Source organism: Gambusia affinis, linkage group LG21 (genome assembly GCF_019740435.1).
Source record: "Gambusia affinis linkage group LG21, SWU_Gaff_1.0, whole genome shotgun sequence".
In the NCBI taxonomy this organism is placed as follows: domain Eukaryota; kingdom Metazoa; phylum Chordata; class Actinopteri; order Cyprinodontiformes; family Poeciliidae; genus Gambusia; species Gambusia affinis.
The window spans coordinates 10,384,943-10,412,185 of record NC_057888.1 but is presented as its reverse complement, the minus strand read 5'-3'; the positions used below and the strand labels follow the sequence as shown (position 1 = coordinate 10,412,185).

At 37.5% G+C, this 27,243-nt stretch overlaps 1 protein-coding gene across 2 annotated transcripts; it reads left to right on the top strand.

Moving 5' to 3' along the window:
* Positions 1-258: 258 nt before the first annotated feature.
* On the top strand, positions 259-10,642 carry si:ch211-161h7.4 (nucleolar protein dao-5). Of its 2 annotated transcripts, XM_044105432.1 has the most exons (17): positions 259-746; positions 1,473-1,516; positions 1,584-1,647; positions 2,054-2,118; positions 2,206-2,357; positions 2,752-2,809; positions 3,009-3,222; positions 3,337-3,423; positions 3,652-3,834; positions 3,963-4,606; positions 4,852-5,346; positions 5,693-6,275; positions 6,358-6,422; positions 8,587-8,727; positions 8,847-9,007; positions 9,099-9,189; positions 10,019-10,642. In XM_044105432.1, the coding sequence occupies exons 4-17, from the start codon at positions 2,103-2,105 to the stop codon at positions 10,099-10,101; spliced, it is 2,973 nt and encodes a 990-aa protein (XP_043961367.1). In that variant the 5' UTR covers positions 259-746; positions 1,473-1,516; positions 1,584-1,647; positions 2,054-2,102; the 3' UTR covers positions 10,102-10,642. The 2 variants fall into 2 exon arrangements, with proteins under 2 accessions (XP_043961367.1, XP_043961366.1); XM_044105431.1 differs by lacking the exon at positions 1,584-1,647.
* The last annotated feature ends 16,601 nt before the right edge of the window (positions 10,643-27,243 follow it).

The following is a 27,243-nucleotide window of genomic DNA, read 5'->3' as shown; positions in this document are numbered from 1 at the left end:
AGAATGCAGTAAAAACTCAAGTAATAAGATAAAAGCTTTGGACCTGGACAATTCTTGAATTGTCGTTTATTCTTAGTATGCATAATGTTTTGTAACCCATAACAAATACGGAAATGTAGCGAAAACGATTATTCCTTCCACACAAATGACAAACTGCTGTGTACCATATCAATCAACAGGGGGCAGTAAGTCAGACAATTGATGTGTAGTAGAAGAAGAACATTTTGTCTGTGTTATAAACCCTGAATGTCGTCTTCCAGGTTACACACCTCACAATTGAGACAGATATTTTCTAAGTATAAAAATAAGTTCTGAAAGTTTATAAGTAAGTTTAAGGCAGCTAAAACGTTCCTAAAGTATAATTTGAGAGGATAAACTGGATGTTAAAGTGAATAGGATTTCAAACACCGTTACCTGTAAGACCAAGTGCAGGATAAAGTAGTGTCGGGTTTCTGCGCGGGGTATTTACAAATATTCAACAGCGCCATTTTTTCTGGGACTGTTTATTAGAGTGAAAAAATTGATAAAATACTTTCACTTGCTTATATTAGTCTAATAGATTGCCGTTTGATTGGCTTATTAGAACATACTTAGTAGGTTAAATAAAAAATAAAAATAACAGTTGGACTTGAAATGAAAGCTACCGTTAGCTGTTAACTTGAGCATCGACAGATGTAGGAAACGTCGTCGCAGTTCAAAACACTGACAACCCGCAAACACAAATGGAGTCCAAGTATCCGACTTTGGTGAGTTATGGCTTGTTTTCTTGCTCTTTTTGTGTCTTCATCACCTGTCTGCTGAAGGTGAGCTCCAAACATGGGTCTGCTCTAACCCCATCTGTGACAGTAGTAGTTAACGAGTGTAATATTAGGAATTTCCAGTACCTCTCTGTGACTATTTGGTTTAAACAGAAAAACCATAATAATTACATTCAAAATCCACCCGATGTGGAGCCAGACTGATTCTGTCATATTCAATGATCCAACTACTTTCATTGATATTTCGGTGATGCTGAGAGCTCTCATACTATGTATGTTTTCTTTAAATATGTTTGTGGTTGTAGCAATGATAATCAAGGCTCAATCATAACTCGGTAAAGTAATCTGCAGAAGTAGAATATTTTGAGTACAGGTTGCTGTATTAAAATTCAGGTTGCGCTTTTCAGGTTTTTATCTGTTAAAAGTGCAACCGAAAAGCATGTTTCATTCTTATTCCACAGCAAAATTGTGCTCCACCTCCTTTAGCTATGTGTGATTTAAATGTAATGAAATACATTGAGGTTTGTGGTTGTGTTGTGATTTCTAAAGTCGGTGTAAATATTTCCTCCAGTGTACACTGGGTCAAATGATTGGATTCATTTTTAGGATTCTTTTTTATCTGACTGGTATAAGTGGTATATTTATTATTTGCTGATCTTATAACCGTTTTGTAGTCGTTATTGTTGAAAACTGATGCACTTTTTCTGTTCTCAGAGGAGACCCAGGAGGAAACTGTGTTACATTACAGAGAAGAAAAGGTATGCTTCTGATTATTTAGTAGACTAATTGTGGAATTTGTTCTTAAAGGTCTCTTTATCATTTTAGTCTCATGTAACTAACCCGCATTTACATCCAGGAAGCATTGATCACATCTGACTTATCTGTGAAGGTTAGACATATTTACATTATGAATTGGATTCTGTCTCTGTGGATTTTTCAGGATAACTTTCTTAAATGTAATTTCACAAGCTGTGATTAAAAAAATAGATATGTGACATGTTTTCCTCTGTAAACGTTTAGCCGTTTACGTTATCACCACTTAAACTTGTTATATTAAATGTATCAAAAGATTTTATACAACGACAAATGCAATAAAGAAGTCTCTACATGTATGCATGAACAGAGATATTGTTAAAAATCTTTACTTTCACTCCTCGGAAGAATGAATGAATTTCATTGGATATTTGTTCATTGAAAGTAAAAGAAACTTCAATCAAGCACAGTTATTGGCAACATTTTGTGTAAATATTTGTTTGGACATAATTTTTAACTTTTCCCTGAACTTTCTGTTTCAGTTTGTCCAATCAGTGGGTAGAATCATTCACATACGAGGACGTTGACAAGATGTTTGATGACATAGGTGACTGCTCACCTTTTTATACTTTTGTCATTGTGTTGAGATGTTTAAGCCTGTGCAATAATTAGCTATTTTTTTTCTTTTTCACAGATGTGTGTGTACCTGAACCACACCCACCATCTGTTTTGTTTCAGAGTTCTGGCTCTGGCACAAACTACAGTGAAGCGTCCATGTCTCCAGACTCACAAGAAAAACATCCAGCTGAAGAACTTGCAGAGTACCAAATCTCCTTGCACCATCAGGTTAGTACAGTGATGATTTTAGAGGGTGTAGAGCAGGGGTGGGCAATCCTGGTCCTTGCAGCCCGGTGTCCTGCAACTCTTAGATGTCTCCCTGGTCCAGCACACTTGAATCCAACAGCTGAATCACCTCCAAAGGGCAGTCAGGTTCTCCAGAGTCCTGCTAATGACCTCATTATTTGACTCAGGTGCATTGAAGTAGAGATACATCTAAAAGTTTCGGGAGACCGGCCCCCGAGGCCTGGAGTTTCCCACCCCTGGTGGGGAGTATAATATAATAGTTTCTGATGCTTTAGTTTTCTAATGTATAGTCTCGGCACCTGGATGTTTGTTTAAGCTTCATGTACTTTACTTGAGTTTGACACCATTTAGCTTAATTTTTTTCATTTCTATTTAGGCTCCCAATGGACATGTTCAGATTCCTGCAAGCTCACCAATACCTAATCTGGACACTGGTAAGATGTTCTTCTAGTAAAGTGTAAAGCACATATAAAACAACAATAGGTGGCAGGAGTGATTCATGATTACACCAAAAATCATAAACTAGTAATAAATGTTACATTAAATGTTTATAAAGTCTTTGTTTATGTTTTATCATCATGTTGTTTTTTTTTTTTTTTTTAATAATGTACAGCTCTTTTGTTTTATTTGTAGATCCGGGTTTCCCGTTTGAAGCACACAGGCCGATTAAGACATCTAGTCCCATAGAACATAATCCAAGGGAAAAGACCACAGAGAATCTGGAGGAGGAGGAGGATGATGATGGTGGGACCCAGATTCCATTAAACAATGAGGAGAAAACAGAAGAAGCTGAAGTGGACCCCTTTCCCATCCAGAAACCTCAGTGCAATGGACAAGTAGCTGAGGAGTACGAGCTTTTGTTTTTTATTTTCTTCTAGAAAAACCCATTGAGATAAATTAAGAGTTTTTATTTGTTGCTTTTTTGTGTTTTTTCAATTGTTTTAATTATTTTTATGAATAGGACTGATGATTGGGAACTGAAGTCACCTTCAACCAGGATTGTCCTGACCAAATTGTCCAGTCACAGAGCAGTGGTCCAAAATCCAAGGTCAGCTTTTTTTTCTGAATGCTTAGCTATTTCCCAAATAATTGAGTAATTACATGCTGAAAGATGTTAACTATCTAAATAGCTCTGACATGGCTATATTTTGGTTTATTTTTTTCCCACAGTACGAGTTAAAAAGTAATTCTTCATTTCCGGAAACAGGATATTGTGTCATCATTAATAATTTTTGTGAACCGATATTGAGTATTATCTGTTTTGTTTGTTCGACAGCAACGATGAAAACATCAAGGACTCAGTTCAAAACGTGAGAAAAGAGCCTGAAGTTGCTTCTTCTACCAAAAATTCCAGCTTGGATTCCACTCAGCCGCCTGCAGAACCGTCTTCACATGTGAAAAGGGACATGACTGGTTTCCTGAAGAAGATCCAGCTGGCGAGAAAATCCAAACCTTCATGGTAAACTGAGATAAACGCACATCTTAATAATCTATTTTAGTGGATTAACGTTACAGACAAATCTTTAGGGTTATTTAAATGTATTGCTTTTCATTTTACTAATAAATGACACTTGTGTGCTTTTTAAGTTCCAAGAAAACTCCAGTCAAAGCACAGCCTCGTCCTCCTCACCCTCCGGAGCCAGAGGATGATTTTCTGATTTTAGAGGATAATTCACCGCTTTGGTTTTCCATTCCAAATAAAAGTGGCTTGAGTAAGAAAGAGAGGCTGAGCAAGAACTCCGGCGCTGATGACAAAGAGAGCTCAACAGACAAGGGGACAAATGAAGGTCCCATCGAGGTTTCACGGAAACAAAAGAAAGGCAAAATGGCCAACAACAAACTGGACAGTCAGGCTGTCAATCAAAGAACAAAGAAGAAGATGGGGAAAGAAAAAATACGTGAGTTGGCGGAGTCTAATGATGACAGAGGAGATTTCCTCAGACACCTTGATCTTCCTGCAGACGACTTTGTTGAGCAGGAAAAACCAAACAAGAAAAAACGACAAAAGAAAGTCCCATCAGAACAGACAGGCGAGTCAGAACATCAACCCAAAGGAAAAACAAACGTGGAACCGGAAAAAGAACCTGCCCAGAATTCAAAAGGTTCGACAAACTCACTAAATGAGCAGAAAACCCAGACAGAAAGATCTGACGATGTGCAGGAGGCAGGGCCTGATGATGTTTTTAGAGAAGAACATCAGGAGCAACTTGTTCCGGAGGCAGCAGAAACGGGTAAGAGCATCATCTCAGCTGGCGTTGAATTTTCTGAAACTTACTGTTTGGTTAGCTTTTTTTGTCTGTTTACGCTTTACTCATTTTAAATATTAAATTATTCTGCTAAACTTTGGTATTAATACTTGATCTAGGCTATTGTGCGTTTAAAGTGCATCATTCTAAACCCTTTTGTCTTGTAACTGAAGCAGCATGTGTATGACTGCATGCCTAGGTGTTGTTGACGTTTCTTTGCTACCTTGCAGACAAAGACATAAAGTCTGAAGCAAACAGAGAGGTCAAGCAAGACAAGAAGTCAACTGCATCCTCAAGCAGTTCGTCTGCAGAGGCCCAGCTTTCTCGAAAAAGAAAAAAGCAGCAGCCTGGAGGTTGGTGGGTGAGCTCCCCTGCGAACCCAGAGCAAGCAGAAGCCCCCCAACCCCTCAAAAAGTCCAAACTGAAGAGCAAAGAGCCCTGCACAGCTGTGCCTTTGACTGTTAAGAACAAGAAAGACAAAGCGCCGGCAAGGAGAAACTCTAAAGAGCCCACAAAGTCAGCCAGTGATGACACCAATGACGTTAAGGAGAGTAAAAGGAAACCGCCTAAAAGGAGAAACGCAAGAGATGTGAAGAATAAGGAAACAGCAGAAAAATCCCGTAGAGCTGTGGCAGAGCTGGAGGAGCAGCAGATCCCCGATCAAGAGCTGGATGAGCATTCAAGCCCCTTGGTCTTTTCACAGAGAGACCACAGCCTCAACTCACGTAAGATGACAAGAGCTGGAAAGTCCTCAGATCCTTAACATGAACAACTGTTATAAATACTGACTGATAGGATGATTCTAAATCTCTACTATTTCCACTGCTACTCTAGAAGCCAACTTTGCATTGTGTTGTTTCATCACTTGTAAAAGCTGGGGTAATTTATGTTCTAACTTAATTCAAAAGCTGCCAGAAATATCAAAGTTGTATTTCTGAAAATCAACTCAGCTTTATCCTATTTAGTTTACTGCATGCTAGTTTGACTTTGGAAGTAGCCTAAACTGTAAACAGCAGTTGCATTTAAACGTCCTAAAACTGGAAATAACTGTTGAATGTACTTTTGTTGTAGGAGGTGAGCTGTTTCAAAAAGTCTATCATCACACCTCCACCCCTGCATCGCAGACATGTCAGCAAAAGGAGCAGCTGAGGGAAACTGAACCAACAAAACGTAGGAGGAAGCCACCGACTGATTGGTGGGCAGTTCCCAAGGTTGATGATTTGGAAACCATCGACTCGCAGCCTCGGCAGCCTCCCCTAAACGACCCCAAACCTCATCAGAAGAGGGAGAAACGGCCAAAGCAGTCACCATTTAGACTCGGCGCTCCCAAAAACGGCAATGTTGCGTCAAAAACACCAGGGGGAGCTCCTGAGGCTCCTGTGAAGCCTCTGTCTGCTCCAAAGATTGTCAAATGCTCTCTTGCAACATTTAAAGACCCTTCAGTCGTGGAGACCCCCACTACGGTCACCAACAGACACACGCATTATTGTAAAATGCGTGACATCATGTCCCAGCCTTCAGAGGAGAGCGCTGATACTGGCCCTATAACAGGCAGCAGGCCTGATGCAGACATGCACAGTGGGGCGGATGTGGATGAATGCACACAGCCCAACCAGGAGGTCTCACTGGACAGACAGAGTCAGGCTGAGGAGACGTAAGGAAGAACCTAAATTACTCAATCTGTCTTTACTGTCACCCCGGGTTTGTTGTGACTGTCTTCTTTCTTCCTTTTACAGGTTAAGAGTCCTCAAAAGTGGACCGTCCTCCATGATTGACCTGGAAAAGTATGACGATGACGCGAGTACGTTTAAATCTTGTAACAGTTTTCACTTCTCTATGTTTCTTTTCTCTGCTGGTTTTCAATTAGCACGAAGAATGACATATTTACAAGTTTCAACAGAGCTGCATTGATAAATATAAAGGAAAGGCAATATTAGTGGCTTCTCAAGTCTTCATTGCTAACGTTTGAACAGAGTTGCGTCACAATTTGTTGTCATTGCACGGCTTATTAGGGACTGAAAGGACATTTAATCCACAGATATGTGAGAATGATAATATTTCACAAAACTGTGTCCAAAACAGCTGGAAATGTTTTGAGACTGTATCAACAATTGTTTTTGTAACAAACATAACTTATTGTTTGGTGTTTAAACAGTTTTGTGAAATATTTAGATATCATAAAAGATCAAACTATCAAATATTGTCACCCAATGACTTTATATTTTCTTTTTACTCCTCAAAGTACACACATCTGGTATGGTACCTCTGGTAAAAATGTTTAAAAAGTTTTTATCGCAGTATGTAATTAAGAAAAATATTTCGAAAAATCCAACATTTACATTTTTTACAAGGAAAACAAAATCCAATGTTTAGATGTTTATTTCCCCCTAATTATTTCTAATTAAAAAAAATGCGACCAACAAATTTCTTGAACTTTTAACTTTTGTTTTTAAGTTGAGCAGAGTTTCAAGAAACCTTCACTTTGTAATTCATGAGTCTTGTTTCTGTGAGGTATACATATGATACAACACAGAGACCCAATTTTTTTTAGCAACTCCACAACAATAGCAAAACAATGGAGCGTTTAACAAAAGCAGATGTGTGTTGGACCAGAAACTGCAGGCAGAACTCATTTCTTAAATATTCCCTTATCTACTATCAGAGCAATAATTAAAAAGTTTAAAACAACTGGATCTCTCTAGGTAAACCCACTTTATCTTGACCACATGCACAACTAGGAGAATAGTTCAAAGGTCAATGTCTGCAGGACTGCAGCAAATTTGGGTCACAGAGCCAGTACAGAACTACGATAATTCGGGAAAAAGTCTTTATTTCATTTCATCACAAACAGATGCATCGAGTTTTATAAATTCTACTGGGTCGAATGAGACTTGTTTGATTGAGATTTTCAGCAATAAACTCTTTTGCATTAAATAAAGGATGAAAATGCATAGAAAAAAAAACACCTATTTTCTCCTAAAGTAGAGTGGAGAATCTAGGATGCTGTGGGACTGTTTTCTTTTCAAATGCCTCGGCAGTCTTGTCAGAATATGTGATATTATGAACTCTTAAAAATTCCTGGCTGTTTCAAATAAAATCTGCTGATCTTTGATAAAACATATCAATCATCTCAGAAATTATTAAGCAGGCTGAAAAATAACATTTCATAGATATCGTAGAAAACTCATTGAGTGAGCTTCAGAGAGGAAGACACATGACTCTAAGGATGGGATTTTCTCAATATTTTCAGAGACATTATCCATATTAATTAGAGAGTCATTTATTTTAATGCTTTTTGCACATATTTAATTGCGGTGGGATATTGAATGCAACACAAATGGCATGAAATGAGATCTCCAGAACATTAAAATCTTTGACGGGTCCCTAGAGTGAAAACTAGAGACAGAGGTATTTATGAAAACATTAATTATTTAATTCTTTAAAAAAAACAAAAAAGAATCCTTTGCCTGATCGACCTGTGGCAGAAGTACGAGGATTCCAGCAGGAATTATGGGAAAAATTATCTGATGAAATGATGCAAAAATACTCCACCTTTAATTCAGATTCAGTGAAATGTTTTTGGTCCACATCTCAGGTTGTAGCTCTCTACTGCAGAGATTGGGAAGATTACTTTCTCTGCTGGCTCAGTGGAAAGCAGTGGTTTGGCGTTGAATTAATCAGACGACTTCACCACATTTCACTGTCGCTCTTGTCGGGCTAAAAATGTGGGCGTCCACACTGCAATATTTACACTGAGTCCCTGCGGCTCCTGAGGGGAATTAAAAATGCAGGACCTGGAGGTTTTGACTCCGGGGTTGTGTTGCTCACATCGACAAGTTTTAATGTTCTTCCATTAACCTCACTTCCATCGAATGTCGCGGCTTCCGAAAAGACACTTTTCTGACTAATTGCCATCTGTGTTTCAAATGTTTTTCTTATGTCTCTCATTTCCTTGTGTGTTCCAGATCTGCTGTCATCCAGGGTCCACGCCGTGCTGTCTGTGTCAGATTTTTGTGCCGCCCCTCTCAAGCCCCTGACATTACAGTCGAAGGACAAGGAAAACATCACTGAATGGTTCCAGAACCTCTGGACCGTGGATGCTGACGGTAAGAACATCTTGTGACGCAACGGTTACTATTTAGGAATTAAATACAGGTTTCATTCATACTCTATCATGTGTCAGGGCAAAATTTGAGACATCGGGTCGTGTGTATTCCTGCTGCAGGTGACACTACAATCACTCCTGACCAGTTCCAGTGGTACTTCTACCAAAACTGTGCCTTGGGTATCCAGGAGGATTTCACCAGCAGCTCCTTCTGCGCCGGAAAGTTGCTGATGGGCTCCTACACGAAGAAACCCCTCTGGGTGGATCACAGTGCAACAACTGTCAGTGCACTTCCTCCTCACCTGCCCACCTTTGAGAATATCAGGCCCCTTATTTCTAATTTCTTTCTTTTTTTTTTTTTGTCTTTTAAAGATTTTTAACTTATTAACAAGCTCAGTGAAGGTGACCGTCGACGGCAGCGTTTCTCGCTACAGCTCTGGCCAAGCTTTTGTGGTGGAGTGTGGTAAGAATGACTATATTGTCACTTTTGCAGAACTAAGGCACAAATAACGTCCTTCTTTTAACCGTGTAATCAAATTAGGACAGTTTGTTTTTGGACAATAAAAATATTCAAATTTAATTTTAGGAATACTGAGAGATGGAAGAAAAACTGCTTCAGGTTTTCTGTAAATGTTAAAAATCTAAATATTTTGATGACTAGATGAAGACACGCCCACTGTTTTCTCCTGTTAGTATGGGTAAAACGACTAAGACATATCAGCAAGATGCTAAATCTCCAAAAACCCTAAAATGTCACCGGAGAACCTAAAACTGGCTGTTGCTATTGTTGATATGAAACTTTATAGTCTGACCAATCAGAAAGAGTGCACAAGTTTAAGGAAACCTTTGCTCTCAGAAAAACATGAGGACCAGACTAAAGTTTGCCAGAAAGATGATAGACAAAGACCAGAATATCTGGAATAATGTTCATTTAACAAATTAGTCTAAAATTAAATTATTTGGACAACAAGACAGAGGAGATGTGAGGCATAAACCAAATACAACATTCCAAGAAAATAACTTGCTACCACTTGATTAGCATGGAGGTGGACAGCTGGCAGAGAGCGTCTTTCTGAAGATATTTCAACTAGACGGAAATTACACTAACTACTAAAGATAACAATACACATTATCTTTTTGTTCAATCAGTAAAACAAGATTCATTACAGCATTTACCTGCTGTTAAATTACTTCCTTAATTAATTATAGATAAAAATCAAATTACCGTAGGTATCAATATATTAACATTTCTATGTATATATATGTAATATTTTTAACTCTTATTCTTGCAGGACGGGCCTACAGCATCCAAAACGTCAACGCACAGCCTGCTGTTCTGTACTTCACCAGGATGTTGGCAGAGAGTTTGGACTGAAATTGTTACAGTGAAACAGTTTCAATGAAAACTCCAAATGTCTGTGTGTACTGTAAAAAAAAAAGAAAAAAAGGCTTGATGATCTGATTTAACTTAATTTAAAAATGTGAGCTGTAAATACCAATGTTGCTAAAAAAAAACATTTACCGAAAAATTGAGGCAAGACTTTTTTTTTTAAAACATGTAGCAGTTTGTTAGATTCTGCTAAAGCAATAAAAAAAATAAAAAATAAAAAATGAAATTGTAAATAAAGTAGTGTTAACTTTGTAATGGTTTGCCAATTATTTTTTCATTTTTTGTGGTTTTACGTATGCTTCCTTTAGTTAAATGTAACACAGAACTGCAAGCTTTTGACATCTTATTAATTGAAACAATTGATTCATGGGGATGTATTTTTTATTATGAGTTTTGTATTTACTATTAAGAGTAATAATGCCAACTCCACCTTATTTCCTTTAATTTTGCATTTTCTTACCATTTTTAGTGACAGAAACTAACACTGTACAAAAAAGGGAAAGTAATTAAAGAAATAGCTGTGAAACTATTATGGTTGAAAAATATTTGTATATATTACAATGTGTTGAAGAAACATTTACTTCCATTTGGAATCCAATTTTTTTAAATGAATGTAACAATTTAATATTCTATTATCTGTCTTCCGTTAACCACTTATATTCCTCTTTAAAGTACTTTCCGACCCTTAACTTACTGCATATAACAAAAAGAATGTCTGGCTGGATTCATCATTAATTAGTCGAAGATCTTTGAAATGTAACATTTATCCTACATAAGAAAAAGAAAAAAAAAATTCCTGTAGGAACAAAGCAACAAAAATGTATTCCAGCTAACGTTGCCAAGATACAATTTAATTGATCTCTTTAAATTAAATGAATTTATTTAGAAAGTGACAAAATACATTAATAAGTTAAATGTGAGTTAGTTGACAGCTCAGTTAATATCCTGTACTAACATTGAAAAAAAAAAAGACACCATCCAGTAAAGAAATAAAAAAGAAATAAAATCAACACAATAGTTAAATATAAAAGGACAAAACACAGGCATACGCAACAAATATTGGATTATTCAAGTATAAGGAGACATATAAAAATATCTAATAATGATGGATCTAAGGTGATGGAGATGAAGATTAAATGAGAGACTGCGTTACAGAAAACCACTGATTCGAAGGTTTAAAAGAAACTTCATAAATCCTCCAGAAAGTTTTATTTGTTGATCATGGAGGATCTTTCATATAGTCTTAGCTTGTGGATGCTTCCAGAGTTGCTCGTCTACTGACTTTATGGTACTCTGTGCTGTTTGGGAGTCATAAGTCTTTTTACAGGCCCTCCTCGTCATCTCTGGGCCTAATCCCAGTAACATCTGTCCTCATTTTTGTCCAGCCCTTATAAAGTACAAGTACAGCTAGCAGACACCATAAGAGCTTATTTGTGGTTGAGTATTTCTTTGTTGCTACAGTTCTTCTTGGCAATGCATCTGGCAAAGCCTGTTTATTTATTTTTGAAAATGGCTGCATTTGTAAGGAGAATGTGTTTGCGAGTTTCACTCATCAAACATGCCGTATCCTCTCTGCCAAGGCTAAACATCTTATTCTGTTATTGACTCTTGTTTATTGGATTACATGATTACAGTTTGGAGAAACGAACCTGTGGGCAATTAAATTGTTTTTTCATTTAACAAACAGGCAGCTCCGAAACTGGCAAGATTTTCATGAATGCAGCTAATAGGCTATACTCAACTCTGCTGCTCAACCCATCAATGTGTTTTCCTTCCAAATGTGGCACCATTTAAGGACAAGTAAGCATTTTTCCCCTCCAGGGGATTAACATTTATTGCCAGGAATTGCTAAAACAAGGATAAATGATCAACCAAACATATTCTTGTTTCTGCACATTTTGCTTTTCAGATAGATCACAAATGCTACAAAGTCACTCAGCATTGGGTTCAAAAAGCTCTTTTCTGTTGCAAGTCACTGCAGGAATGCAGCTAATGCTCAGTAAAAACAGGGGAACTTATCATCTTGAGCCAACAAATTCTTTGACCCCCATTAGGAGCTGCACACATCGCTGTCCCACGTTCTATCTTTACTATCTTAAAAGATATTATTTACAAAGAGACTTTTCTCAGCTATACTTTTCCATCACAGCTATCAGTTAATTTACTTCAGGGAGCTGAACTGCGTTTCTGAAAGCAAATTTGATATTTCCTATCATTAAGCTGTTGAATATTTGAACAGAACAAAGAGCGCTTAGCTGCACACATTTAGCTTAGCTTCTATCTGATCAAACTAGAACATAATGTTACTCATTAAAAATCTTTTTTATTTATTGTATAATTCGTCTAGCCATGCTTGGTTTCTCTGCAGGCACTTGACTAGAGGCCCAATTGTCAGTTAAGCAAATCAACATGCATGACTCAACTACAGAGTAAAGAAAGGAGGATTCTCTGCAGGGAAAGTCTCAGTTTGATCGTTTTCGTGTTGTCTGATTTTCCTGCTCAGCTCTGGGTGGAGCTCCGGCGGCTCGAGTCGCCGCAGGGCAGGATTTCATTCCACGAATCAAAATCTGCTTTAACCACTGGAGAATTTTAATGATGTCCCGAGTCTGTTGTACATCGCTACATCCAAATATCCTGTCTGTGTTACAACATTGGTGCAGAGAAATTGACAAATGCGAATATAAAGTGGGCTTGACTGAATCACTGGTGAGGGATTTTGTTTTCATTTTAACATAAGATGTTGGGCTCTCACTGCAGCTTGAACTTGTTTCATGTTGAGATGTGGTATTTTATTCAGGAAGCAGTGTAAAAGCACGTTGAGATAGGCGGCCGGCAGTCTGAGTTAAGAAAACACCTGGACACAAGTTAAATTCCACAGGTGAAACCAGGACCGTGGTAGAAGAAAGACAGATTCAGAAAACAAAACAAAACAAGAAAACAGCATTATTGGCCTCTTCACAGACGACATGGTTGGGTGGACAAATCAATTTCTGTAGCATCACATATCCAGAAGAATGGTGGAAACAATCCCAACTCATCTGTTGCATTTTTAGGATGTGCTGTTGTTCACAAAGAAGTTTATATTTATATTCATTAGATCATATGACAGGTTTTGCTCTTCTCATTCTGCCTCTAATCGGCACAAGTTCCAAACAGGCAACAGTCTTTCACTGGACTTTCAAACTTGTGTTTGTAAAACAAATACAACATACATATACAGGCCTCTAAAATGCAATTTTATTTGCTGATGTTGTTTGTTTGCAGTTTGTGTTTTGCACTTCTAATTATTAGACAATTACTGTTGAGGATAGGATGGCAATAATTTTGTGTATTTTGATTGGTTTGTGAGGAGGATGAAGGTGAAGCTGGCACTCAAGGAACAGCCGCCACTGCTTAGAGATTTTAGAATGAATAAAGGATGAATTTTACTCAGCCGAGGAACTTTTTTTTAAAAATCTTACCAATACGAGGAGGGGAGGAAGCTCATGTCTTTTGTCTTGGCTGCTTCTACAAGCTGCAAGTTTGCATTAAGTGACAAGCGGCCACAGACTAATGAATCTCAGAAAACCACCCCAAACCAGAGTATAATTACAGCCCTCCCAGGATGCATTGCTACTTCCACTGCCATCATTTAATCCATCTGACACTAGACTATCTAGAAGCATAAGTACTTTTCTTATCCCCAGATACACTGCAGCAAGGTCGGGTTTCTCATGGGAGTTTATCTTCATGAAAATGAAAACATAATTTTGCTTCAAAGTGCAGTGACATCACTCTTGAATTATGAATAATCCTCTTTTAGCATTTGAATGAAGATGTAGTGAAAGGTGAAAAGCGCATGTATTTAATCAAAGTTAGATACAAAACAGTCAAGCCTGTTGAAGAGAGCCACCATAACCTGTTGTAATCTTTTGACAAAGGCTATCAAACCCTTAATTTGATGATTTACCTTCTAAATAACTTATTTTGCATTATTGCGCTGCACTGAGGCAGCATGGGAAAATGCCAGAGAGAATCCTGGAGGCCAGTGGGCATATTTCACATTCACTGGATAGAAACCTGAACGTAATTGTCAGCTCTGAGCTTTCAAAGAGCTGATCTCATCAACCCAAACAAAGACTGCAGTTTCTGTGTGCAGTTCCAGGGTGAAGTATAATTTCCTTCCTTTATTGTGGCTTTGAGTGTTTGTTTCCAGCAGGCGATTATGAAAAAATTATTGTGTAGCTCTATGAATCATACGCTTACAATCTAGGATTTTCTTTCAGGTTCAGGCAAATCACAGGAAAGTATATTTTAATGTGCTCATTTGAATGTTTTGTTGCACACTCGAGGAGGCAGGACGATTAAAGGCTTTTTGGCTACAGAAAGTATTTGTGTACAAAAATGTCCAACAATGGAAAATGCTGCCTGCCAGAGACTAACGCCTTCAATCTCTGACCTCCTTCTGCACTTACAGCAGGGCCGGCCCAAGGCATAAGCAAACTAAGCAGCCGCTTAGGGCCACAGTGCCACTAAGGGGCCCCTCAGTGGAGCTGATTTGAAGTGATTTGTTTTTACAATAATATATATTTGATAATGTATGTAGAAATTATTTTATTGATAAAAAGAAAACAAATAAATTGCTCTTGGGGTCCCCTGGTGGCCGCGGTAGGTACCGCATGCTTCGTTGGTAATTTGAGCTGCCGTCCAATGAGCAGAGCGCATCCAGACGTCCAAAGCTCCGGTCAGAAGTTAAGTAAGCAAAACAATGTCTCAAAAAAGGACTTATACTTTAGGGACAGAGAAAAGAAAGAGGAAGAATAGAATAAAAGCCAAGATAAAGTTTGTTTTAATGTGCCTTGGTAATGTAATGTAATGTAAAAGATTTGTAAAGCTGCTAATAGAAAATGAGCTTGATAGCGACCTGGAATGGTCCAGTTCAACAGCCAAACATTTATGCTAGGGTCTTTGTGAGAGGTGTCAGTCTCACCTCTCACTGTAGAGCAGAAGAGGAGAGAGGCTGATTTATAAACCTTTGCTGACGAATATAAGATTAAGGGATAAGACGGGCTTCACATGTAAGTATCTGCCGATCACAATCCCCCAAAGTGAAGGAAATCGGCGCCCAGAAAAGGTGTGTGAATGATCGAATGATTGGGCTGCTGATTGCAGCCAGTCTACATTGTTAGCAGAACTGAAGGGCCCCAAAACCACATTTCGCTTAGAGCCCCATGGAGGCTTGGACTGGCCCCGACTTACAGACTTGGGTTGTGTTCGTTCAGCATGCAGCCATGTTGAAAGAAGATGTTTATGAAACATGCACTTTCTATTTATAAATGGAAAGCACACAAGGATTTCATCTGCTGTTCTGTAAACACTTCTGTAAAAGCAATGTGGAAGAAGGACGCCGCACATTACATTGCAGAAACTTTGGTTCGCAACAACTTTGGAACATTTATTTTGCTAAATTAGATCCTCATTTATTTGTTAAGTTTCAGAATCTGCTCTGCACATGATGATAGTTTTACAAATATATATTTTCTAAATTCTGTTGGATCTTTCTTTAATCTGATTCCACTGTTATTAGACTACTTAGGAAATGTTACATTGCTTTTCCAGCAAAGAAGTAGTTTACTCCCAATTCTCTCAGTCAATTTCCAGCCATCCATTGTCTACACCCACTTATCCTAGCAAGAGTGGATAGTGGTGTTGCCTTTAGGGTCAGAGACACTGCACACCTTGTACAGGTCGCCAGTCAATTATAGTTGTTGTAAACACTTTTTATACCCTAAAAGTTCTATCTGAGGAAAGTGTTGGCTTATCAAAGTGTCAGGGTGGATCATCCTCTTTTGCCTTAAGCAGAAAGGTATACAGACAGAGTTCCAGTGACCCGAGCAATAAGCAAACGGTAGAGCTGTCTGCCTTATTCCCAAGGGCAGCCCTGTTTTCTCCTTTTTCAAATTCCCATATTTTGAGGTGGATTTTGACAAACTACTTTTGGCTCGCATAGTATGTCCTACATCTTAAATGGTAAAAAAACAAAAAATAATTTAAAAAAATCCATCCTCCAGCAGTTCCAGGGTATTTATCTGGCTCTGAAAGTTCACAATGCCAGTTATAGAAAAACAGACACCAACATTTCAAATATGTAATCATTTATTAATTAAGGATAAAATCAATATGATGTGAAAAACTAAGTGCACATGAACCCCAGTAATTTTCAGTTGGTAACAGTAGTGGTGATTCAACATGACAACACCCAAGGTATACTCAGTGTACATTTGATCATATGAATGTTTGCCATGTAGATGACTGTGGGTGTCAAAGGTTTTCAGATGTTATCCAGGTATGTGGCTCTTTCTACGTGTCACTGGCACCTTAATACTCCTGGTTTTGTTACTGCAGTGGCTGTTGGTATTAAAGCAAATCTTTATAGCAATCAATAGTGAACACAACTACAATAATAATGGGCCAAATGGTATTTACACAGGTGGATGACAGAGTTGTTAGTAGAACTGTTGCCTTGCATCAAGAGGGTCCTGGGTTGGGACGGTGGTCTTGGGTCTTTCTGCATTCATTGGTTCTCCCACAGTCCAAAAATGTGTGTCTGTGCTTCTTTATTCTATGTCTCAGTGTTGCTCAGTGATAAAAGTTGAAGCCAGATTGTTAATAAAAAGTGGACAAATCTTTTATAAACCTCTCTTTAAGCATTATCCAACAAATGTTTCTGTTGCCGGAAGAGGTTCTCAGTTTCCATAGATACTGTACTCACTCAGTTTGTCTCACCCCTTTCAATTAAAAGTCTTGCTAACAGGAGCGAATCTTTTTACCTCATTCTCGCTCTTCTTTCTGGGATGAAGCACTCTGCAGATGTCACATGGCAGATTCCTCTGCACCATTGTAACTGGTTCCAATCACACCTGAAAACCACCTTTTGCTTCTTATTCTTTTAGTAGATTGGAATAGTCCACATGTGTGCACCTACTCAAATATTTCTTTTCAAGGACAGGAAGAGAAATAATAAACACTGTTGTTGAAGGAGGAGATGTTCAGTGTGGGCTGTGCACATTTTTTTTCCGGGGAAATAGCTTGAAAGTAAAAAAAAAAAAAACATAATTATTTTTGACTGAAAAAAGGACCTTCAGGAGGAGTTAGTGTGTTTTATTTGAGCACACAGGAAAAAAACGAGAATGGCCGGACCTGAACTATTCATTGTTGGCCGTGTTACAAAGACTGCAGCGCAATGAATGGAGAGGTTAATTCAGTGAATGACAAATTAACTTGCAGTTCAAACTATCTTTGTAAACAGGCAAAAACTAAAGAAAAAGGAGGAAAATTATTGCAGCAGAAGAACAATGAGACAAAGTGTTTGATACATTTTTTGTTTTCCACAAGAACAAAAAAACACAATAATTTTCCATTATATTTTGTGAGAATTAGGCAGCAAAACAATAAGGCAATTAAGCATTTCAGAAATCCTTTGCAAGGGATTTAGGATTCAAACATATAATCTCAAATTACAATCACAGGTGTGTTTTGTATTCTGAAGCTCAAAGGGAGTATTTTTTTTTGTATAAGAAAAAAGCTTCAAAACGTTTTCGGCTGAAGGTTTAATTATGCACTCCTTTGTGTTGATCAATCAGATTAAATCCCTTCAAATACAGTCAAGTTTGTGACAAAATAGGAAAAAGCTTATGGGAGTGAAGTTGATTTTGTTAAAAACTCTATCTGCTCACAATTCAAACGCCAGTGCATTGTAAGTACAAATATATACCTAATAAATATGCAACAGAAACAATTCTCATTAAAAATCACAACCTCTTTCCGAGTGAATTTATTTCTATAATAACGGAGAGATCACAGCGATATAATAATTTCTGCCTCAACTCTTCAGCGTAACAATTTCCTTCTTTCTCTCTCCTCAGCACTCAACAAAATCACACCCAGACTCCATCTTCTATAATAATTGAGTCTTGGTCCCTTTTCTCCTCTGTCACAGTTATGATTGTCTTCAAAAGTGACTCTCAAGCAGTTCAAAGCTGGAACCGAATTTCTCTTGTGAATAAAATACAATTGGAGACACAAAGTAGTATTGAAAATGGTGTTCAGTTCAATAGGAGAGGAGAAAAAAAAATCTTAAATTGAGAGCAATTATCTTTTGACATCAAGTTTTGTTGCCTTAGCAGTTTTTGAAAAAAACTCAATACACACAACAATTTCTTCTCTCCGTATAATGATTGAAATCCTTCGCCACTCAGTGATGTTACATGTATACTCGAAAGAGGGGTAATCCTGGGCTTTATAATCTTGCATCTTCTTCCACTGAACACTTAAAGAGCTGCAAATGGCTGATGAAAGCTTCATCTTCAGATTGAGCCACCCAGGGTACTCAGAGTCACTGACCTGACAGAAAGGTCGAAAGAGGAATCAAATAAAGCTGGATCATAGTGAAACTGTCCTGTAAAATGAAAATCTGTTATTCAAAACTAAACTGAACAAATGTCATTCTTAAATAGTAAAAGTATCAGGAGCAAGAGTCCAAAATGTGAAAAATGTATGGTTGCTTTAAGAGAAAACGGTACAGATGATAGTTTTTAGTTGAATTGCACAAGATATATGTCACAAAAAAGTTTGAAAACAAATTATTAATGGATCATTTCTTTTTTTACATCATGAAATCTTGGTGTTGGTGTAGCCTTTGTATCCGCTGTCTCCCATTTGGTGATGACTGGAAAAAGGTTAAAGACACTGACAGCGAACATAAATCAGAGTAAATCCTGGCCTGCTGCCTCTGACACGCTAAACATCACCCCTTTCAGTTCCTTTATTTCATGCTGTTCTCAATTAAATTGGTGTCAAATTTGCTTTCATCTGAGTCTCAACCTTTTACTCTTTTGATCCACATTAGTCCAAGATAAGGCACATACTGTCTTGTTAAAATTAATTGGTTGATTTCCATCAACATTTTCTGTATGTCTGCCTCTTCTGTGAAACCATTATCAGACTGGTGTTTCTCTAGTGGATTCACTGGGGCTCAAAGTCTCCCAGTGTGTCTTTAGAGAGTGACAACATCCCCGCCGGATTAATTGGTATTTTCTGCCACAGGGGTTGTCAGGTGTGCGATTCTGGTATTTGGGGTTTAAATCTGGCGATCTCAGCTCACTGAGTCTCTAATGGCTGAGAAGAAGTGCTGTCTGTATCTGAAGGATGTTTCTCTCTCTCTCTCTCTCTTTTTTTTTTTTTACATTTAACCAATTAAAGCGACATTTTCAGGCAGCAAACAGCTGTGACATCTGCAGTTCAGACCATCCTCAGAGCAAGCCTTTTAATCATTTTCTCTTTGGTTTTCTTGATCCACCAAATCAGAAATGGTCTAAAGTAAACATTCAAACAAGTTTCCTTCTGCTTGTTTAGACAGTCAAGCTTTACATCTCCACGAATAAATCAGCAACCACACATTTATGATTTCAGCTAAAGAGGCAATTTGACTGTTAGACTTGACATTTATTGCAAACTAGTACTGCATTCTGTCAGTCAGTGTCCTGGTTGTGGCTGTTTCTGCTTGACTAAAAGAAGTAAAAACTGTAATTTTCACCTGATATGCAGTCATTTTTGTGCCATCCAATGTAATATTTGTATACCACAATAAATATACAATTTAATGTAAAACTATTGACAGAATGGCTGAGAAGAACTGATTTAGTTGATGGTAATTTGAAGTATTCAGTACCTCACATGATAACATTCATCTATTGATGCAACAGATACCTTTGCCATATGAAAATACACAACATAATATAAGGCATGGTGACTGAAGCTCATGTGCATATTGTAATATTCTGAACGTCACTGCTTGAACTCGTTGCTTCACATTTCTGTAAGGTCCCTGCTACTCATGCATGAAGAGTTTAAAATTGACAGTGTTACTCCTGGGTGATTTACTGAATAATCATAGTGATCTCTCATGCAGCCTTCTTCTGCATCTTATCCTTCATCTTACACTGCAACGGACCAGAGATGTTATTAAATTCAAGCAGGGTAGTGGAATGAAATATCCGACCAGACAGCAGGTCCAGGCAGAACGAGGCACCAAACCTGTTTGACAATAAATCCGGAAATACAATCGTTCATGTTATGTGGTTCAACATCTTCAAAGATAGCTGTGAAAAATATTTCTGAGGTGAAAACAGCACTAACAAGAGAGGACTTGAGGGGTAAAATATAAAGTATTTCACAGCAAAAGCTTTTCAGGCTTTCAACAGCCATTTTCTATTTTATGAAAGTGGAAGAAAATAACAGCTTTAACTTCTGATCTTTTTTAAGACAACATTTAAAGGAATAAGGTAACCTTTTACCTTATAACCGCATATGCTGCATATGTGTATTTTTACTGCGCATATGCAGTAAAAATGCAGAAAACAAAGCCCAAGTATTCCATGTCTGGTACATATTTACCTCACTTACCATAACTGTAGATTTAAATGGATTTGCCAAGACGTTTTGACTTTTTTGCATTGGAAAACAAAATAAAATGTTAAAATGCAAGCATAACAAAGTCATCTTGTTTGTAAACTGGTGTCAGGACATTTCATTTTGCTGACGCTATCTTTGGTATGAATACTTATTATTGACAAATTAACTATCCATTACAAGTGACAGACTTTTCAGGAAATCAACTAGGTTTTGCAGTTTGTACTGTTTTGAGTCAGGCGCTAACAATGTGTAAATATTAATGATGATGTGAGAAAGATACCAATGTGTTTGAAAAGCTTGCATGCACTCTGACTAACTACAACCTAAGCAAAAACAAAAAACAAAACTGGGCTTCAGAAAAAAATGAAGGACAAAAATATGCTTAATTTTAAGTTCCACTGAATCAATAATACATAACTTGCTATCAGTAAGTTATTTAAAGAAAAGTGGGAAAGGCAGAGAAGCTAAATTTTTTTTAACCTTCCTCTTAATTGCCATAGGACCCCATTTATTTTGTGACATTTCTAGACTTTTGCCTTTGGTAATTGCTTGCAGACAGGATGTTAGCCGGTGGAAATAAAGGACACAGTAGAAATGACCAGGGTTATTTCTAGCCCTGTGGAGGGAAGTGGCATCAGTTGGCTCATCAACGGCCGTTAAAGGAAGAGGACCCGCTCGCTCTGTGTCACTCTCTTAAAACTACCAATTAGGGTAAAAGCTTTGTGGATCTCCTCTCTTCCACCTTGAGAATGTGATACTTGGAGACAGATATAATGGCGTTGAACAGCAGCCAGCTGCCCCTGAGAAGCATCTGTCACCGAAGGAAATAAAATTAGTAAATGGGGAACATCTACATGGCCCTTCAAATTTCTTTTAAGCAAACTAATTCAAGAGGCAGGGATAAAAACTGGAGATTTCGTTAAGATCTGTTTGCATAAGAGCATAACAACATGGCTCTCCCTGTTAACTGTAGATGACAGAGACACAAAGTTTGACCAATAACATTTAAATCAAATATCAGAGCTTTGCCCACGCTCTTCCCCATCAGCCTGTATTAGTACATTCAGTTCTTTTATTGTAGCGTCTTGCAACTTATTCTCACTCGACAGGTAGTAATTTATTTCATTTTAGCACAATTACTTTGGACAACCTCCAATATAGTACTCACTGCTGCTTGTCAGTGATGTAGCTCAGTAGGTGAGTAAAAGGAGATTTTACACCTTATAGTTACACCCTTTAAAATATCAAGATCACTGTGACACACTGCAGAGTTTTAGTTGTATTTTTGCCTTTTAAAATTTAAAAGTATGACATAATACTTGGGACAAACTGATAAGTTAATTAATAGAAGGTAAATTAACAGAAATTAACAACCGGGAAGCAAGAGGATGTCGGAGTACCAAAAGAAAACCATCACACAGGGTATCAGCAGGTCAAATTTAAGACTTTTAAAAAATCTTTTAAAGCTACCTGGAATGAAATTGACGACAAAAAAACCTACATATAGGAGATGGTAGGGAGCTGTATTACAATCAAGAATAGCAAAACCTGACATTTCTGTGGCCTGTTTGGGGCTCTTGGCAGTGGCTTTGTTTTTCTTATGACTCTCTTTGCACAAGCGTTGAGCTCTGTTAACACACTAAAAATGTGTGGAGTATTCTTAACAGTCAAATCATGTTTATTTCCTGGAAACAAGCCAGCTCAGCTTATTCTAACAAGAGTGAAATATCCAGCCAGGATTATACCAAAACCTGTAGATGGCGACAAAAAACACGTGATTGATGTGTAACTTATAACCGAGGCCTTATGCATGAATTTAACCCTTTGTGCATCACAGAAATCAAACACTAATTCTTATTTTGAAAATGCACAGAAGTTGTTTGCTTGTGTTATTATTTAGTATAAAAATTAAAAGCATGAAAGTTGACATGATTCCTATGATTAGAACATCGTAAAATCTGACTGTAGCTGCATATAGCTTTTATCCAGCTGTTCTTATGAACTGGATGCATTTTTTGATTAAGAGAGAACACTTCATTCTGAAACTGGTATAATACTATTTGATTTATATGAATCTTTTATACCACAAAATGGTATTGGCTCTCCAAATTGAACTTAAAGCGATAATTTCCTGTGGTTCATATTGGTACAGAACATTTCAGATGAAATGTGATTTCGTCTTGAAGTGGCTTCGATCCTTGTGCGTGTGTTTAGCCCATGTTGGGGGCTTATGACTGTCTCTGTTGTTGTATGGATAGTTTCTCTCCTAGGTGCTATGAGAAAAGTAACAAATAGGAACAAGCCTGCAGTGCTTATTGTGGCTATGTGCTGTGAAGCATGGCCAGAGGTAAGTGGACATATTCGTCCTGATATTGGAAATCCTTCCTCTTATCAAAGCTTCCAGTTGATCTTTCACAGCTTGAAGAACTAGCCGTGATAAAAATAAAATTAAATGAAACACTATTTCATTTTATTTTATCCCCCTACATCAGTGTAGGAGGATAAACAAAAAGCTTTTTCCCACAAGATGTGATTTAGTTTTGTTAAGAAATAAGGAAGACTTCTGATCCTGACGTCATGTTTTCAAGTCTTGTTTTCTTTTCCAGGAATCCACTGACATAACATTTCCATAAGAAATTATTTTTACTGTTTCACTGAACAGTAAAAAGTTGGCACATAAAAGCACATAAAAGATTTTCATTTCTAAAGTAACAGCTTCCACATGTCTCAGGTTTTTTAGGGAAATGTTTGAGGGACGTGGAAATGTACAAAGAGGGAGTCAGAACCAAAATCTGGGACAAACTTCCAGAAAATTACAAAACAGCTGAAACACTGAGTTAATTGACTTGATTGATTACATGTGTCACCATGTTCAAACTGCAAATAAAAGCTGGAATTAGCATCCTGGTGTGAAAGGAAACATTTCTGGCAGCTGCCTGGTGTAGCAAACTGTGCGTCCGCTAAACTCATCGTACAAACTGCTTCTCTGACTCTGGGAAGCTTTGTTGTGATGACCTGTCAGGAAGAGTTGAAGCTTCTTAAAGAGAAGTTTCAATGCGTCAAATTGTGAAGCCAAATTTCTTATGCCATGTTTGATACATGCAGCATTTTTACAACTGAAGGTAACATAGTTACTTGAATGCACTTTATAATGGAAAATATGTAATGCTGTCCCTTTAATGTAACTGCTGATGTAACTAAGCCTCATATTTTTTGTCATTATTTCTGATGAGAACGAGCCTTTCATCATCATCATCATCATCATCATCATCATCATCATCATCATCATCATCATCATCATCATCATCATCATCATCATCATCATCATCTTTGTAATAAAAGATGAATTGTAAACTATGGCTGAGAACATCAGACAAAAGAAAAGTGAAGGTTTGAGTTTGAACCACCAGTAACATTTTTTTTTCTTCCTATTAATACACTGAGCAGTTGTTTGGGCTCATTGCACTGTAAGTGACATTGGGAACGTTCAGAACAAACACTGCCAGCTTTTGTTTTGAGTGACTGGCTGTAATTAATGGTTTATTACGTCTCAAACCCTTCAGAGAGACAAGGATTGGAGTGAAGGTCATCATTATGCCTCATAAAATTGTAAAGATCTTTTTATCATGTTAAGTTGTTATATTTTGAGAAATAAAGTCACAGATATTGTGGAGGCCAAGTTAATGTAGAAAATATTCAGTTACTGTAAAAACTTATTTGTTTAATTAGTAATTTAATAAGTGAATTTGTTGAGGTTTAGGAAGCCTTATTATATTGCATGTAGCTAAATTCATAATGTTTTAAGTGTTTTATTTTAAGTTTGTATGCCTTATAACTTCATTGGCCACTTTGCAATTTATGCAAATGAGGTGAGCAGCCTGAGTGTTAACGGAGGGGAGAGAGAGGTTAGGAAGCGAGTTCGCTGCAAGTGAGAATCGACAGAGCCACACGGTTTTTCAACCGTAGTTTGTTTTGTGGAGGTTATTTAAGATTTGACTGCTCTTGTAAAGGATAACACAAGAAACTGTGGAATAAATTTTTTTGTTTTACATCTTTACATCGGAGCGCTGTGGAAGTTTTTGTTTTTCCTCCTCAAACACACGAGTGAAATCAGCGAAATTAACCTTGTGGCAACACAGATATTTTATTAAGAACTTCAGAAAATATATATTTTTTCGTTTGTTTTAAAGTAGATTTTTTTTTACAGTTAGAAATAAAACAGGTCGCACTCCATTCTTCCCTTTGCTTCTGATAGGTAGGAGTCATTATTCACACAAGGACAGGAAAGGACAGAAAAATTCAAAGCTGTCATCCTTGATCAGACAAAAAAATGATTAAGCGGAGAGACTTTCCACTCCGACAGCCTGAACTGGCATCAGTCCTCACAGGTTCCAACTTTCCTTACCCAGACATTCAAAACACATAGTACCGACTGGAACCACCATGTATACCATGTTCAGGCAGGAGGTCAACATACACACTGATCCAGAAGCCGGGTGCCTCAACTTCAGAAAGTGCAAATCTGCCCGTGCGACCACAATTGAGATGACAGGTAGCTCAAGCGATATCCTGCAGGGCTGGGGGTGTGGGGGCTTCGGGGAGAACAGGTGAAATGGCTAATGGTGATGGGTGAAGACTGGCAGATGTGTGCACGCGCTAAATTTAGCAGCTAGGCATATGAGTGGAAACAGGAAACGTCCACTTTTAATTTTTAGTTTCTTTCTTTTCAGCAAACACCTGTTGCAAGCAGCTTCTAGAAACACTTTTAGTTGCATTTTATGCATCTAACCTCAAGGTTGAGCATGTTATTCTTCCACCCTGTGTTTTGAAGATCAGAGGCGTAGCAACTTGTGTTGAGCACAAGGTTTGCATGTTATTCTCATAAATATACTGTTACTGACGTTTGACTCATGCTGTCGTAGTGGTGCATTTTAACACTTTAACTAGATCATGATTGGACAGACAAATAAAGATGGATGTATCAAGAGACTCCTACACTGTGAGTTGAGTCTTTCTTACATCATACAAATAAATTTTGACCCTGTGATATAACGAAAAAAAAAAAAACGTTTAGAAAGAAACAGAAGACAGAATCACGTTGTCTATTTAATAAGCTACATTTTCAAAGTTTTACATGAAGTAGGTGAAATTGGAGATGGAGAACGCTTCAACTTATAAATAAGTTTAAGAATCCTAATGTAATGGAGATAGCTTTATTTTGTTAAAATGTAAATAAATCCGTCAGAAAACTGCAGACCTTTGTGATGTAAAACAGGAAATTATGTTGAAAAGAAATTCTAATATTTGTCCAACATTAATGTGGCACATATCCTTTAGAAGTCAGCTGAAAGTGAAGCAATTTTATGTCTTTTTACCTTTACGAAGAAACTGATGAACTGAGGAAACCTGCTAAAACTGAATCAAAAGGAACTTTCAGAAGGTGTCCACCTACAAAGATTTTTTTTATTTTTCCCTTTTTATTCTCTGTACTTTTTAGAATAAGGCGTGTAAATTATCTATCAGATAACCAAAGCAGCTACTGCCTGTGAGCAACACTAATTATTGCTCACCAACACAAGCTGCAAACAAAAGCAAAAGTTCATCTGTAGTTCAGAGAATATAAGCGTCTCTGTGTAAATCTGTTCACTGAGCTTTTGGCTTGCAGCAGCCGCCTGTGCATGAGGCTCGACCGACCCGCGGTTAAGGTTTTATTTTTTATTCCACACACAGCAGGGCTACGACTCTGTCCTTCGCCCAGCAGTGATGTAATTCCACGAGACAATTTTACAAGCATATTGTTTTCTCTTCTGTAGAGCCAGGAAGAAAAAAACAGAACAAAAAAACATTCACGTTCAAAATTATGTAATAATTTCAGAGGACATGTACTATTCACAATGCCCTTCAGGAGTTTAGCTGGTTAGACAATGAGGATTCAGAGTCCTTTCCCTCCTGAATCATTGTAATTTGTTTCATCTGGAGACATAAATTTGAGGTAAGATTTCAATCCTAAACCTGTTGGAAGAGAAAAACATTTAAAAATATTTTGGTTCACCGAAAACTGACGGAAAACAATTTGCACACCTTCAATTAGTATGTGCCATATAAGATCATGTTAATAGCAGAAAATGGAAATGTCCTTTATTTGAAGAATATTAAACTGTTTTTATTTGATATGGGAAAAAAAAAATTAAATCCAAGTGTTTTAGAGCTGTGTGCGTGTCACTGTAAGTGTGGCAGAGATGTATTGTTTAAATTGAACTTTCAGTCACCCAAATCTTACAATTTTTTTCTTTTGGATGGCTTGTCACTTGTAGACGTATCCCAGTTGATAAGGAGGGTCAAAGTATTGGCAAGGCGGTGCACAAAAGTAGAAATAACTGTCCTCCATGTGAATTTACTGTGATTAACCATTTTTAAATCCAGTTTTGGTTGTCACACTCAGACCTGATTAGACTCATAGAAAAATAAATCACTTTAACAGAACCTGTATGACAACATGAAGTAGCAAAAAAGCCCTGAGAAATCAAGACATTAAAACATTAATCTAAAGGTATTTGAGAACACAATAGAAACAAAGTAAGTGGCATGCATCAGTCAGGAAATCAGCTGGTTACAAAGCAAGTTTTAAGTTTTTAGGACTCCACATGACAAATTGAGAGTCATTAACTTTAGTTA